The sequence below is a fragment of the Centroberyx gerrardi genome, chromosome 1, assembly GCF_048128805.1.
Source record: "Centroberyx gerrardi isolate f3 chromosome 1, fCenGer3.hap1.cur.20231027, whole genome shotgun sequence".
In the NCBI taxonomy this organism is placed as follows: Eukaryota; Metazoa; Chordata; class Actinopteri; order Beryciformes; family Berycidae; genus Centroberyx; species Centroberyx gerrardi.
In genome coordinates, this window is record NC_135997.1 from 13,466,411 (window position 1) to 13,482,823 (window position 16,413).

Genomic DNA, 16,413 nt, shown 5'->3' on the forward strand with positions numbered 1-16,413 from the left:
GCGTCTCTTTCTTCAAACCAGACCCAAGATGTTCAACTTAAAAATATCACCAATTAATGGGTCTCATACACTGCGCAGGCACTATGTGTTGCAGCCCCCCAGAGGCGCAGCACTGATCCTGATACTACCGATACTATCAGTGAACCTTTACTATTACAAACCTTTTCTGCAATGTGCATTACATCGCTCCTGCTGAAGAATTGGTGGCCAGTAGCCTATAGAGCTACACTCTGCTATTTCCTACAGACTGTTTTTGCATACATTTGTTTAGCTAAGAATCATAGCACCAATAGTTTAGACTGTTGCAAAGAGCCATGCACCAGCAGATACTTACAAACAGTTGCAGTGCTGCTAACCCAGTTACTTTCAAATTATCTGTGTAAGTAACTGTCCAGAATGTGGCTGTGACCTTGGCACAAAAACTCTGAGTTGCACTTTGGACAGTAGGCTGTACAAATACACCCTAGAGCTTATTTTGACAACAGCTTTGACAATTGCAACAGATCTGCAGATTTAGCATGTAAAATACCTTTCCCATGCATCTCTATGTAAAAAAAGAGGGGTTATTCATAAAACTCACTAACAGGGTTAGCATGACATTATGTGATGAGACTGTCAAACTAGAGTGTTTTCTTATACATAAACATGAATGGCTGGGTCAGTTTTACCATTTGTGTTTTTTGCAGCACCACCACCCCTTTCTGATCATTTACATGTTCTGTAAGCAATTCATAAAAGCACACTGTGGTCAAAAAAAAAAAACCAAAAAAAAAAAAACAACCTGTCAGTCAAACTGTATATTTATACTGACCATGTTTACTTTGTGTTTATGAATATGGAAATATACCATTATATCATGCTAACCCTGCCAGTGAGTTTTGTGAATAACCATTCATGTTTTGTCCAAACAATTTTGCAATATGCACCACTACCTCTTCTCTTAAAATAAGTCTTTCTGCAAGGGAACATTTTGGCTTTCTAAGATATAAGATGAAGTATACCAATAACTACTGAGATTTACGTACGTAACATTGCTATCACAACTTATATTACAAACACTACAGAGATAGCAATTAAATGGCCATTAAATGCATTCAACAATCAACTCAAAATTCAAAGGCTCTTTGAGTATTGCATATGTGTGTGTGTGTGTGTGTGTGTGTGTGTTTTGTACACTGCACTGAGGGAGATGACTTACAGAGACTGTAGAGAATGGAGGTTCTTCAGCGCTGCACTGGGCACAGTCTTCAATTGATTATTCTGAAGCATCCTGGAAGAAAAGTATAAATTGATGATTTTAAGTCCACTCAATACGTCTCCTTGCACCATGACCCAGTATTCCCAAAGAACATAAAGCCAGGGACACATTCAACACAAACCAGGGTAATGAGTTTCCTTTAAAACACAAATAGAACCATCAAGGTATTCAAACACTGTTTTTCATCACTTTATATTAGTTTTTCATAGGTGTTTGGGTTGTGAAGAAAGAGTAAAATTTTGTGTGGTTATTTAACTATATGCAAACCTGAACCAGGTCTGATCTGAATGAGGTTTGTTTGTGCTAGAGACAAAACTAACTGACTTGTTTTTAAAGAGTTCGACACCGATTTGTTTTTCACTGGTGAAGTCACAATTCACAGTGTAAATGAAGCACTTGATTTCATAAGACCTGTAATGCTCGCCTCAGTGTTTGTGTGTTTCAGTACTGTATCTCACCAGGAGATCAACAGGACTTTGAACTTTTGGCTCAGCACAGAATCAAAAGGCGTGGTGCTTTAGGTGTTTTTGTATGTGTCCATTTGTGTATGAATAGGATTGAGTTTGTGCAAGCATGCAAAGGTGTGCTGCATGATGTAAACAATGCATGACCGCAGTAATACAACCGTTTTTTACATAGCGTGCTTTTTTCCAGATAAACACTACAATGAGCTAATGTCTAGCCTATTGTGTGTAGTAAAATAAAAATAAAAATGACTGTTATGTTTTTATCATCATACTGTATGCCATGCTCTGTTATTGCAACTACTTAAGTTGCAATAACACACACTCTTGGACAACATTTGCTGTTGGATTGGGGAGGGACGGAAAAGTTCATTAGGCCTTTTCCAAATGGATGTAAATTATCTCAGTATGTTCAGGTGGCGTCAACTGGCAGTACCACAATGTGACCATAAACTGCAATATTGAGTTACTGTTGGAAAACTTCACACTGTTACAGCCATAATCATATATGTGTGTGTGTGCGTGTGTGTGTGTGTGTGTGTGTGTGGTGATGATGGTGGTGAGGGCGCGAGGTGTATGCTTACAGGACTTTGAGTTGATGCAGTCCAGACAGAGCTTCAGGGTGGATGAATGACAGGTCATTTCCCGCAAGTCGTCTGAGTGAGAGAAAGAGTCAAATTTATAGTTATTATCAAGAAATTGATAAAATTGAAAAAAACACACACAGGAAACAACGTCTTCTGCATAAAAACATACAACAACAACCACAGAGTGAATATTTATACATTTAACGAATAAGGCACTGCATAGTGTGAGGCAAGTTCTTCACATCCAGCACCCAGTGGATTAAGTTCCAGCTATCAGGCAAAACATGACGCCTGGGGTGTCAAAGACATGTGTCTGTGCCATGGCCTGTTGTCACTTCGTCCGTCACCCACGACAGATTAGAACTGGTTCTGGGTATCCCCTACTTACATACCTCCCTGGGCCTCCCAACCACCACTGTTTGGTGTTCTTCACAGGCCTCATAAAAATAAAAAAAACACAACCTCACCTCTCCAAGGCTGACAGAGCAGGGTAGATATAAGCAACACATGCCTATAACCACATTTTGCCCTCTAATAGTCTTGGTAGAATTTTTATCTTCTTGCATTAACGTGTCTAGTGGCTTCAGTCCTCATGTGAAATACTTTTGGGACAGGGTACACCTCCCTTTCCTGTTGGGAGCAGGAAGTGTATAGGAAATAGGGGTGTAAATAAGCATGGGACAGGCCGACTGGGACGCACGGCCCCACTATACTATCTGGCCTCAGAGATTAGCAACAGATTTATCACTCTGCAACTTGAGTCAGGACAGGCTGGATTCCCTTGCAACAAGAGCTGCTGGGTGTGAGCCTGAGAATCAAGGCTGTCTGTGCTGGAAGCCAACATGCCCTTCAAGTAGAGTTCAGGCAGACTTTGGTCGATAGGTATGTCATAAATTTAACACAACTAGAGTGCTTGTCCACCACAATGCATTTTTGCAGCAAAAAATATGAGTTGATAATATAAATAGTGCCATGTTTCTCCTATGACATTGAGCTGCAAAGTTGATCTCAAGTTACTGAAGCTATTTCTGTGGATTAAGAAAATTCTCAAGCCAATAAAAGTCACCTCCATTAATTGTACTTTTCTCCATTTGGCTTGAATCTTTAGGAGTTATTCTGTGGCAAACCTCTGAAACTATGAGGGAAGACTTTTTCGTGGAATAAAATTGCCTGGGAGCAATTCTCAATCTTAAAATGTTCCATTAGTATACTGCACATTGAAGACATTTTTTCATCAGGGCTATTTTTAAAATAGAGCAAATCTTAAAAGGACAATTCCAGCGTGATTGGAGGTTTTCCTTGTTTCCTGCATTCCCTTACCGTTTTACAGCATTTTCCAGTGCTTTTATCACGTTAGGAGATATTTTCTGTGTTTTTTTTTGTAGTTGTTTTTGAAACTCTGTCTACATATTACTTCCAGTAAAGAAGAAGGTGCCAATTTTAAGCCACAATTGAGTAAAATCAAGCTTTATTTTCTGTTTAATTTTATAGACTATAGCTAGCAGAAGTGCCTTGCTTTGGTTTGTCTGTTGGCTTGAATGGGTTGTGATTGACAGAAGGCGGGTCCAAACACAAGCACATAGAACGTTAGCTATTGGTTAATAGTTTTATTTTGGAGAGGAAAAACCGCAAATCAAAGAGGCAAAAGTGGAAGTAAGACGCCCCCTCCTGTCTGGTCCATGGAAATCTGTTCCCGAATGCACACATTAATATGAAACGGTGAACAGTACTTCTTTCAAAATGTGAAAGTTTACAGCCTGATATTAGCATTCTGATGCAACTTTTCAAAAGTTGGCTTCTCATTCACAGTGATGGATTACTTTTACCAACTGAAGTAGAAGTCCCCACAGTTGTGTTTGGTTTTTGTACAAACTTCAGTGGAGTTTCAACTGACACGGAGGTGAGAAGATGGTGAGTGAATGACTGAATTTTCATTCAACATTAGCATATATTTTTTTTATCCAAAATTCAAGTGCCAAAAAATAAAATTGGTGCAAGAGCTGTGTCCATATGCATCACTGCTCACAATATTCAGAAGAACACAAGTACAGTCCCACAGCGCATTTGTGGCGATGACCTATTGACCTAACCAATTAGCAGTTAATCTGATGATGTGAACCCAGCTCTCTGGCTCTCTAGTTGATCTGCTGCCTTAATTTCGTCTATGGAGAATACAGTGACCTTAGGCTACTTGGCTTGCCAGTTAACATTAGCAATATTTGCTGAACCATATGTGTAGTCATTTCTACTTCCATTTATTAATTAGATACCTCTCATAAAAGTTTTAGAAATTAGTAGAAAATTATTTCCTCTCATGTGCTGTACACCATGATAATGTTTGATAGCACACAGGTACAGAGGAGTGTAGTGTCCCATCCCTAACTAACCACAGCACTGTGGAAAAAAAGAATAGGATTTTTCATTAATATCATGCAGTTCCACTATTAAACCATAGAAAAGTAATTACAAAACTGCTTGTGTTGGCTTTTTCTGACTCATTTTTTACCAACATAATGCACAGCTTCCTGTTTCATGCTGCTCAAAGGTGTTTCATTACATTTTATCTAAAACATAGAAAAGGCCTGAATGTGCAGCATCACAGTAACAGCTGACATATACCTACCCATGGTATACTGTGTTGAATGTACTATCATATTAAAATGTGAACAGATAATTTAAAAAACTTCGGGTTTATATTTCAGAGTGGAATTGTACATCCAAGTAATAATAACAGCATATTCCAACAGACATTTTTATGCAAAATATCAACAGCATGTTCATAGTGTAACACGGGAAAATAAGTCTCTGCATTAGTTGTTTCTATACACTCTTAAATGGCTAGTATAACAGATGCTAAAACATACAAGACCAAGCTGAGGCAGTCATGGGTTACGGTAACTGTAATGCTGTAAAGGCTTTGCCAAGCTGAAAAGGGTCCTACTGACCCAGACAGAGCCGGGAGCGGGGAGCGCTGTGATTTCATCGTCAGAGGCCTCCAACAGCAGCAACTCAGACCAACTGCTCTAAACTCAAGAACATGCAAACCTTGCCCCATCACAGGCCCTGTTCACAGTGTTTTATTTATTGTGGTTGACCAGAGCTGTCAAATTAGGATGTGGAATGCTCACCAGCTTTACAAAAAGGCTGTCACTCCAGCTCGACTTGGCTGCAAGACAAACCCGATGAGTAGCTTCCAAAGGTGGATTCCACAAGGACCTACTCTGCCATCAAACCATCCAATTAATGAAACCGCTCGTGTGTCTCCTTTGACTCATAATTTGTTATAACAGCTTTTTAAAAGTGTTTTGATAATTAAGACCTAAAACTGCAATGATAGTCAAGAATACACATTTTGCCACAAGTCGAGACGTCTTGATGATTCTCTTCAGATTCAAGCTACAGATTCAAAATATCTGGTCTGCCATCGTTGATTCATTCTTGTTGGTGACTTTGTTTTCAATAGATTATGACCAATGTGGCTAATTCAGTATGACATAACCAAAACACTGAACATGTCACATAACCCACAATCTGTAGCCAATGTCTCAAGCCACTAACCACCAAAAGCAAACAACAAATTGCTCAGATATCCTTCAAGTTCAACAACATGAAGTGCCTCTCCCCCTTTTGCTTTCTTTCAGCAAATTCAGTACATGTCCCCCCAGGCTTTGATGAGGACAGAAGAATGTGCTAAGTCTTGTTGTGGAAAGGCTAAATCCTCTCCTTGTGTAACACCACTCCCACAAGTCTTCCTTTTTCAAAACCAAAATTCATCAAGAGGTCTGCATAGCCCCGTGTACTCCGACAGCAGAAAATGACATAAAACAAGATTTGCTAAACTTACAAAACCTTGAGAATTCTGGTCACCAGCATTGCTGTAACAATGCAATTTCATGCTCCATTTGAGAAACTATTATGGCAAAAACTGAACAAGCAACCCCTACAACCACAACAGCAATTGTCATGATAAGCATATGATTTCATTTTCGATTTCGTTTGCTTATTTTTCATGTTGGCAGTGAAAATGCAGAGAGAAGGAGATACAGAAAAGATAGAAAGAAATTAGCACTTTGGATTGGTTTTCACGCGGAGGACCTTCTTATTATTTTTTTTTTACTGGTTATTGGTCAATTTGCCAAAAAGGTTTTCGATGGTAAGTTACAGATTAGACGCAGCAAGGAGGGGAAATAATTATGCAAACGGAGCGCAGCACATATGGGCTATAGATCACAGACCCAGAAGTCATTACCATAATTCACTGTACAATATATTCAGAGTAAATCCAACACAGGTTACTTTTAAGAATAAACACACTACAGAAGAGGACAGAGAATATCTGCCATCATGTCTGCTAGGCTTTTTTGCGCCTTTGGCAGGATAGGAGGAGAGAGTGAAGGAGAGTTGCGTGACTATGAGGGAGGGAATGTTCCTTCCTTGTCTCCTTTCCCGTCCTGTTTGGGTATGTCCCTCTCTCTTTTCTCCCACTCGTCTATCTCTTACTCTTTCTCTCTCTCCCCCTCTATCTGCCCTCAGGGCCCCTGCTCTGGTTCACTGACATTGCTGCAGCCCTAGAGCTAAAAAGTCACCCACTGAAGTTCACTCAGACAAGCCTGGAGATTTGTTCACTGGCAAAAGGTTAAACACACACATGAACTAAGGATATATGTCAATCAAAACGCCTTTCTTCAAAACAGGTACCCAAAATGACAGTCCATCCATTTAGATGATCTAAGACGGTGTAGGCTATAACCTGGAGTGCAGGTTTCGCAGTATAACAGACATGACAGGTCTTCAGTGTGTACTCCAGAGGCCCCCTGCCCCTGTACAGCGGTAACAGGTAACACCGAGTGGTAAAAAACGAAGTAGCAGCAAGACCCAGGCGCGTTTTTTAGCTCTGTTGTCATGGAAACCATTGTTTTGCCTTCTTCCTTCCTGCCTTGCATTCCTCCACACAATGCGATGAAAAGTAAATTGCCCTTCAACAAAGCAGATTGAAGTAGTGTTTGGAAAAGAAGGGGGTGAAGACTGGTGCAGCTGAAAGATGCACAGAGGGCTGAAAAAACATGCCCACAAAGACAAGTGGGGCTGGAACCACTGGAGTATGTTCACTTGCTGGTCATTTTGCATTCTCAGGGCTGCATGTTACCTGATATCAGGTAGACAGATTTTATCTCCGACTTCCAGCGCTGAGCCAGACAGAGGGGTATTTAAAGAGTGAAGAAATAACAAACACCCACTAAGATTAGATATACGCCACTCAGCGAAGCCCCAGAGCTGAGATGTGCTGTTGCCACCCTGATAATCCCTTAAAAGAAAAAAATCTACCTGAGAATGCAATATGATTGCAGCTGAAAAACATGCTGTCTCACCTCAAGCCTTTTAGATCACTGTGCTTTTTACCGTTCATTTCGAGGGAGGTGAGTGATTCGTAATAGCACATAACACTGCACCTCTCATCCCAGCATACTATAGTTCACAGTCTCTGAAATACAACTGAGAGGAAGGACACGTTCTGCACCTTTACGTCTTGTTCGGTCCTTTCTCAAACACCCAGGTGCATTTCAACAGCCCAGCCCACGTGTCAATATTGTACAGAATAAATATAACATTAACAAGAGAAAATAGGTGTGTACTCACAATTCCTCCAGATAGGGGAAGTTTTTGAATACATATGCTGGAAGCTCAGTGATGTTGTTCATGCTGAAGTCACTGTGGAAACATCAAAAATCAACATTAAACACTGTAGAATCTTGACATCTTAACACATTTTTAAGGGTTTTGTTTTTGAAGCCATTTTTGTTTAGTTGTTCAATGCAACTTTGCAGATTGTGTACATTCACAGGTAGGGTACAAAAACCATTAAATAATCATCAGAATGTTCAATGTTGCAACTGACAATTCGGCTATAGCAATGTTGTCAACAATTTAGCCATAAATTGAGAGTTGCTGATCGTAGAGTTGCTGCACGTAGCGTGCACATAGCCTATATAACAAGAAAGGAGATGATAACTTTGTGAAACCATTCCTAGACACACTAGCAGCTTTAGTTAGTTTAGTTTTAGTCAAACTGTTTCCAAAACCAGGTCCTTGGTGGTTCAAAGCAAAACACTGCGGCAACCCCTAAAAGTGAAGATTTTCTGTTTTTTTTTCATTGTGTGTGGGGCCTTAGTTTATCAAATAACACATACAACTATGTAAAGTAAATATACCATAAACATTAGAATTATGAGCCTTTTGATTCTAATTGGAAACTACTGTATACCAACAATAGGTCACTTGCGTCACCCTTGCCTTATGGCACTTATAATCATTTGACTGGGCCTGCATGACTAAAACCTCAACAAAAAAAAGCCTTGAAGAAGCCCTTCTCTTTGGCCCCAGGGATCTTCACTTTTCAAACCAACATGTAGGCATGTAGCAGCATGAAAAATATGCACTCAGTACTCAGTTCCCTCCCTACCAAGCTAATATATGACTATATGTTAAATGTGTTTACATTTCTATAGATACTTCTAATGTTAAAAAGGTATAGCAAGATAATTCAGAAACACCCTGATGTGCTTCATACACTGTATAAAAGTATATTCAAATATATTAACTTTAGGAAGGCATTGCAGTGTTTAGATTCGCAAAGTAAGGGATTGTCACTGGAAAAGAGGAGGGGGAAATGCTGCCCCAGGTCTACTGAGGGGATATAGAGTCTGAACATACTGAACTCTGGATCGCTAATCTTGATTAAGAATCCACAACCCTGCTTCAAAGACAAGCCTCTAGATGCCATATGTAGGGAGATGGCACACAACAAGACTGAAAAAACATCCGGCATTCACAAATGAAGCAACCCGCTCTGCCCCTCCCTCCCCTTTCGCTCCCCAACTGGCCATCTTGGATTTCACTGCCAGATCTCTCCAGAACCTTGTGTGTGGGCCCCTGAATCCTAAAAGGATCATATTGCCCTTCCTCTGCAGTCCCTCACTACACACATGCATACACACATATGCATGCATGCACACACACACTCGAATCTTAAAAGGTGAGCTCTGACAGAAGTCCTCATCATCCCTGCCACCTCTATCCCATCTCCACTTACCTGGTTATCCAATTACCATATTGACTCTGCACATACAATGAAGCTTCCATCAATATCCACCCATTCCTCATCTTTATTCTTTCCCTGTCAACTCCTTTGGTGGTGTTCTGCAACCACGACTGCAGATCTGCCACCGCCGGTGGTCAGATGGATACATCTCTACCCGCATTTTCAAACCTGAGTCTAAATCTTCCACAGACTGTTGACTGGTTGGGAACCACATGCAGGGCAGGGGAGAAGGGGAGGCCAACATGCCTCTGTCACACTTCCTCTCTCCCTCTGTTTCTGGCTGCTTTACTCATCAAGGTCCTGGCCTGTCCCCGTTAAGATGGATTGAAGAGGACACTAAAAATGCAGCTGTGATAAATGGTAAAAAGCGTAATTGCTTCTACAAGCAGGTATCAATAAATTTCTATCCCATGTGCCTTTTGGCTGCATTTTACCGAAGAGGAAGCAGACAATCTTAAAATGAGAAAATCTGAGAAAAATAGAGGACTTGTTTTAAGAAAATGAAAATATGACTTAGAAGGTGAAGTGTGATGAACGTAGCCTGCAAGTCGCAATAGAACCCGTTTAAAAATACAATCTGTATCTGACAGTATTGACAAACCTATTAACACATGGATAGGTCAGCTAGGCTATGTCATGCAGCCATAAGAACCCTCTGTTAAACACAGTGCTATGTTGGAAGTTTACTATTTATGCTTTCTGTGCACTTTTACATTATGTGCCTTTGTTAAAAAGTCTTCAGTCGGCATTGGACCCAAAAAAACAGTTTGGTGCATCCCTACTGGAAAGCTTCCACCCAGCAGGTTTATCTCATTTGAATTAGAGGAGGTCGTATAGTCAGCCAATTAGGGGCCAGTATTGTGACTGCCTGTGAGGACTTTTAACTAAACATCTAATTGCAAATCAACATGAAGAACATCATTCTCATCCTGAGTCACAGCATATTTGAAAACAAAATAATGAAAACTGAATACGGGACCTTAAAACAAATCAAGTACTTTTAAGGCAATCCATTCATTTTCAAAAACTTTTAAGGTCTCATTTTATTTTTCTCAAACCCAAAGTTTCAAGGATTTTCAAGGCCCATGGGAACCCTGCCTATCTAATATGTAGAGATAACTAGCTACGTTGGCAAGTAAGATAATTACAGCAAATTATTTTTCTCATGCCATGGCAAACTGACTTCTGCATGCCTTTTTCCTCTACATGTAAGTAATGGTAGCCTTTGATTGACGTGTGACACACAATACAAACTAACCAAATTATTTCCCTTGCGTGTTAAAGCAAAATGGCAGATAGAAAACACAAACATTAAGGGGTGCACATTTTTACAGTAGGTAAGCTTATTCCCATAACACTGAACACTTGTCTCAGATATTGGTGGCACTGGATGTAATAAGTTACACTGTTGGACTAGTTGAATCCAAAACAATACTAATAACTCACATACAGCGCCACACTATTGTTAAATGGACTATAGCTTTTGATTTGCCAGTCAACGTAGCCCCAAGGGGGACATTGATTTTTTTCTACCCGTTAACTCAGGTACAAAATAAGTTGTAAAATGTTATGCTAATATAGGCTACTCCCTCATTCAAACAATTACAGCACTTTGCTGTGGGTTTTACCTTCCTTTTTGGTTTGCTTTTTTGTCCTAAAAAATAATTAGCTAGACTGAGCATTCAACATTCAGTCTTTAAAAGGCACTGCACTGTCCTACCTATCAGAGCATGTAACTTCTACCTACAATGCTGTCCTTGTGCATCTGAACTGTTAAATTGTTGTTATTCTCTCTATTTCTTTCCCCCATGTATGAATGGAAGACACCATTCATACATACAAGCCATAAAGAAATAAAGACTGTACAGGTGTTGGAACAAATGGAAATGCTTTTGGATGTTTGTTTCTTTTTCGAGTAGGAAAGACTTTGGGACTCGGGTGGTGGGAGGATGGGGTAATATTTGTTCAACATGTGAAATTTCTCACTCTTGCCAGCATTTTTACATCTCATTTTTTCTTTTGATTAACCTTTCGCTACTTATTATTTGCTTTCCAACCCACTCTTATGTTAATGGAGGCCCTACTGGGTACTAGACCTGCTGCTGGCATAACTACAGCCAATCACGCACCACATTTACACTATAGGTGATACTAATATGAATGAGATCAACTGTGTGTCAGTTATATTTTTTCACTGAATGTGGATGGAATGAACAGCCAATTCAAAGGATCTAAGATATTTTTACATCTAAAACAAATGAAAACAGACCATTTTTGAAGTGCTGCTTGTGAATATATACAGTATATGCCCTGGGACAATGCAGAGTCCCTCAACTCACTATCTTACATTCAGAGTTGACTTCAGCTGCACTATTAACCCTTCAGCAATTTCTAACACCTTCACTATATTCATGCAGGAAACTGGCTGTATCAATCCCTGAAGCATTACAAATTTGCATGCTAAAATATTCTCCTTTTTTCTCATGTCCACCATACCCTTTCCCGCATAGATTGCTTTCTCATTGATCAATCTCTCTAACCTGCTGTTAAAACCTGCGACTACACAGTCATAGCTACTTCAGACCACTCTACAGTTCTCTTCCATGTAGAGTTCTCTATCTGTCAGAGAAAACATTCCTCCTGGAGATTTGACAAACCCCGTTTGGACAAATATTGTCTGCAGGCCCAAAATCGCAGAACTTATCCTTTAAACATTAATTCCGGTTGTTTGGCCTTATTTTCCTTGTTTGTGCCATCATGATGATTGCGTTCAAAATTTCATCACTTAATTCACTGTAGAGTTTGACGTTGCTTCAGTTCGCCAGGAGGGCCGCTGTCCAACACACACATACAGAGCCAATATATTCTCCAATAGAACCCAAAAAGCGAATTAAACACGTCCAGCCAGCACCTCACTGATCCAGGTGTGCGGTTTATTGTTCTAGACTTATGAGTGTAGTGAAAGAATATTGTATTCACTGGGTTTAGCTACAGCACTTAAAACTTTGGTGTCGTGCATAAGCTGACATATGTAGGTGCAAAATACCTCCAGATGTTTTTTAGCCATTTATTTATTTAATAATTATTCTATTTACTTATTTTAATTTCCTTTTCCCCTCTGTATCTGAATATGCATTTATTTTGTGTCTCTTTTGAGAGGGGAGGGACACACAGGAGACTGATATGCTCTGTTGACCAAAAACTTGTAAAAAGAAAAAAAAAAATCTTGATCTGTATCTTTCAATAAAATATATATATTAAAAGATTGGATTTTTTGTTGGCCTACTGCAGCCAATATAGACATTACAAAAGATAATAGGACAAATTGATGTAACAAAAAGTTAACTATGATGTCAGAGATTTTGTTTACTAACACTTTCAGCCAAAAGTCTAAACTTTCTACCAAAATAAACTTGAGTCAAATATTTACCAAATGAGAAAATCTTTCAATACTTGGCGCAAGACTCAGAAAAGTGAAACTCAACAGCAGTTAGAAATTGTGTGAAGGTATGTGTGTGAGGGGGCTGGGAATAGGTGTATAAGAGAGAAGGAGGAGGAGGAGGAGGAGGAGGAGGAGGAGGAGGAGGAGGAGGGGGTTTGGGAGCTAAAACATTCTCCCATCCACAAGTCATCCTGTTTTGGAGCGGGAACCACTGACTGGCTCCTTTCACCTCTGCTGACCACGAACAAAAGTATCATTCAGTCAAAAATGGATTGAGGGCACCAATGGTGAGCGAGCAAGCTCGACCAGTTGAGCGCAAGACCCCCGGTGCCACCCCTCCTCTTTCCATTAGTCTCAACCTGTGCTTGTTCGCGTTATGAAAGGACATAGCCTGACTGAGATGTAAGCTGTAATAACCCACCTCTTGGCGACCCCATCCACTATACACAAGGCACAAGAGAGCACACAGACAGAGACAAAACCCAGCCAGCATAATGAATCTGTGTAGATTCAGTAGCAGGTAAACTAAATACCTTCAAAAGGTGCGTTTGCTTTGTGATTGGGTTGAGGAGCCTTCTTTTCTCTCTTTCTCATCTGTTTTTCTGTGACAGGGCTGTTTCCATTACAGATGCCAAGAAAGAAACCCCTGTGGGCTGTAGGCAAGAGTCTACTCCAATGTTGTCATCTGATTTATTATGAATTGTGTGGTCTTCCATGACCATATCTGTCCTAATATTTTTCTACAGTAAGTGCACAAATAGACAAATAAGACACAAATAGGCAAAGCTAGAGTAATTAGGCTAAAACAGGCATCCTTCTAAGAAATAATTCCCTGACCTCTGGGGATAGTAAGGCTAACAGAAGACCTGAAGCTGTTGGCTGCCTTGAACCTGTCTGTTTCTGCCATTATCTGTGTGTGTGCATATGTGTCCATATCTTTTCATTTACACACCTTCCATCCAACTGTATGCATCAACTACGGGAATTTTTCAGTGTCTCTCTGGCATCTTGTTCATCCTCAACACAGTGCGACGACAAACTCACTTATTTAGAACTTCAGTTCAAATAGTGCTGTGAAAATAAATAACTTCTTCAAAACATTGTGTATATTATAAATGAGATATGTTTTCTTTACACGTCAAGACATTATTGGAGGTGTATTAGCTGTGAGAGGAAAGCAGCCATACAGCTGCAATATGTCTCACTAATCCATCATGATCCCTAACCCCAGTGCTCCACGTACAAAAGACAGAGGGAGTGGAAGAGGACAACTAAAGTTCAAGAGACCGAGAGAACAAACGAGAGAAAGACAGAGAGGGAGAGAAACAACCTTTCACATACTTTGAGGGTTTGAACTGGATATATTACATAGCTTAGTGTTTAAAATCTGTCACACAGCATTTAGATAACTATGCACAGAACAGACTGCAAGACAAGAAGACTGCACACGCTTGAAAACAACATACCGCTTTCAATTTTGGCTCAAGGCAGGCGGGCAAGCACTGCGAGAGTGGCAGTAAAGGCTACGATATCATTTTGTGAAAACAATGTTTCATGTTGTGATTGAAATGTCAGACTGTCCATAATAAATGGCAGTATTTTTCCAAAGGAAAAAGAAAGTTGTGTTCCAAACCAAAGAGCTTCAGCTGCAGACCTAGTGTGACTTGTCTTGACAGACTGCTATGTGAATGCACTTCCTCTGTTTTCTTTACCTAGCCTAACACTTGCTTAACAATGGTGATTTCAGGTGGCACAATATTAGTTCTGCAGTTTAGCGAGGCTTGGGGCACCTTTCTTAAAAAAAAAAAGTTTGCAAAAACAAGGACAAGCCTTGAAAAATTTGAAAAAGGTGACAGTGTGACATTCTTTTTTTAATCAAATGACAAATATTAAATAGACTGATATCGGAGTAATCTCAATCAAGGTCATATTTCTTTCACCTTCCTTTTTGAGGGAGCACACTGATTACAATCAAGCTGCAATAAATCGCTGCATGCTTTAACGCCATCACTGAGGTGGTTACTCAGTTTATGATTAACCCAGCAATTGTGAAACATTTTAGCCAAACTGAGGAGTTTCTGTTTCTCCAAACTTTATGGAGTAATCATCAACTAAACCCACTCCATGAAGTGCTAACCAACAGTGTCAATTTGCTCCACTTTGTTGTACAAATTAGCAGTCTTTGTTGAAGTTTTGCTGGTGATAGGCTCAATATGACTGGTGTTGAGAATGTGGTATATGGCACAAGCTTGATGTGTAATCATTTTATAATACACTTAAGGTTTATAGCACACTTAGAGCAATGTACAGAATGCTGGCTACCCTCATTGCTTGTTGTTTACCATTTGCAAATCAGTTTTGTTCACAAACTGACAAAAAAAAAACACTATGTGTATGTTTTATGAATATAACATGAGGTGAAGATGTGACTCCATGCTCTACTGAATTAATATTGTTTGATAAGTTAAGGATGTTGTACAATGGATGGAATGGAAGTTGATGTGAAGTTACTAAGCATGAAATGTGTGTGGTTTGCTTAAACTGAACTATGTGAAGGTCCATGGTTGAGAGATATGACTGCAATAGCAAATAGTGTGTTTATTAGCCTCGTGCTAAAGCTAGAAACCCTAACCAGGAGAGTCTTAATAACATGTTCATTAGGACATTTCCTCTGGTGAGCCATTAGTGGAAAGTTTACCCCAGTGATGCAGGACGTCCCTCGTTAACATCGGTTGGGATATAAACACTAACCCATACACAGGGCCTTATGGTGAGACGATGTAAAACTGCACAGGCATGTTGTTAAAATGTTTACTTCAACTTCGACGTGGGTTAATACTCACAGGTAGTAAGTGAAAGCACTCAGGCCGGTCGGGATAGTGGTCAGTCCTTTCCCGGAGCAGTCTGCACCCCCATCTTCATCGCAGCTGCATGAGGGCGAACAAACGGCCGGAGTCGACTGTCCTTGACCAGCGGCACCAAGACGAAGGAAACACCACAAAAATATCCAAAAGACAAGCACGCGCATTTTTCCCGTCGGTTCAGGTGGAAGCAAAAAAAAATAAAAAAAGGCCTTTATAGTTAATCTATTCCGGACGTCGACTTTTCATGTGGTCGCTTGGTTGTGGGCATGAGATGAAGCCGTCCAAATGCTTTTTTAAAACAAAATAAAATGTCTGAATAGTTACTAATACATTCACGACTCCGACAACAACAAAAAAAAATCTGGGTTTCTGTTTCACTACTGTTAAATATCAAACATGGTCCTTAAACAATAGTGATTTACCTTGCATAGGAGCATTTCTCAACCCGTGTGTCGTATTAGTCCATGAAAATAAAGTAGCAGCTCTGGCGACAGGAACGGCAGCGTACCTTGCGTTTTTTGCGTTTTCGTTGTCCCATTAAATAAGCAAACCAAGCGTCGGCTCTTGATGCGTCGTCAAGAGGCAGATTCAGCGACAGTAGATTTATTAATCCTCGAACATGCTGGACATTGCAATTATTTCCCCGTCCTAGTTTGTGTTTCCTATACAAGCTCACCGTCAGTTTTCAGCCATTCCTCA

At 40.0% G+C, this 16,413-nt stretch overlaps 1 protein-coding gene across 1 annotated transcript in view; it reads right to left on the reverse strand.

Moving 5' to 3' along the window:
• The window catches only part of lgr4 (leucine-rich repeat containing G protein-coupled receptor 4), a 38,097-nt gene extending 21,696 nt beyond the window's left edge, over positions 1–16,401 (reverse strand). The window contains exons 1-4 of the mRNA XM_071917205.2: positions 15,694–16,401; positions 7,947–8,018; positions 2,307–2,378; positions 1,199–1,270 (exon numbers count right to left, since the gene is read on the reverse strand). Coding sequence (XP_071773306.1) covers positions 1,199–1,270; positions 2,307–2,378; positions 7,947–8,018; positions 15,694–15,878 — 401 coding nt within the window. The 5' untranslated portion in view covers positions 15,879–16,401. The remainder of the gene's footprint in view (positions 1–1,198; positions 1,271–2,306; positions 2,379–7,946; positions 8,019–15,693) is intronic.
• Between the last annotated feature and the right edge of the window lie 12 nt (positions 16,402–16,413).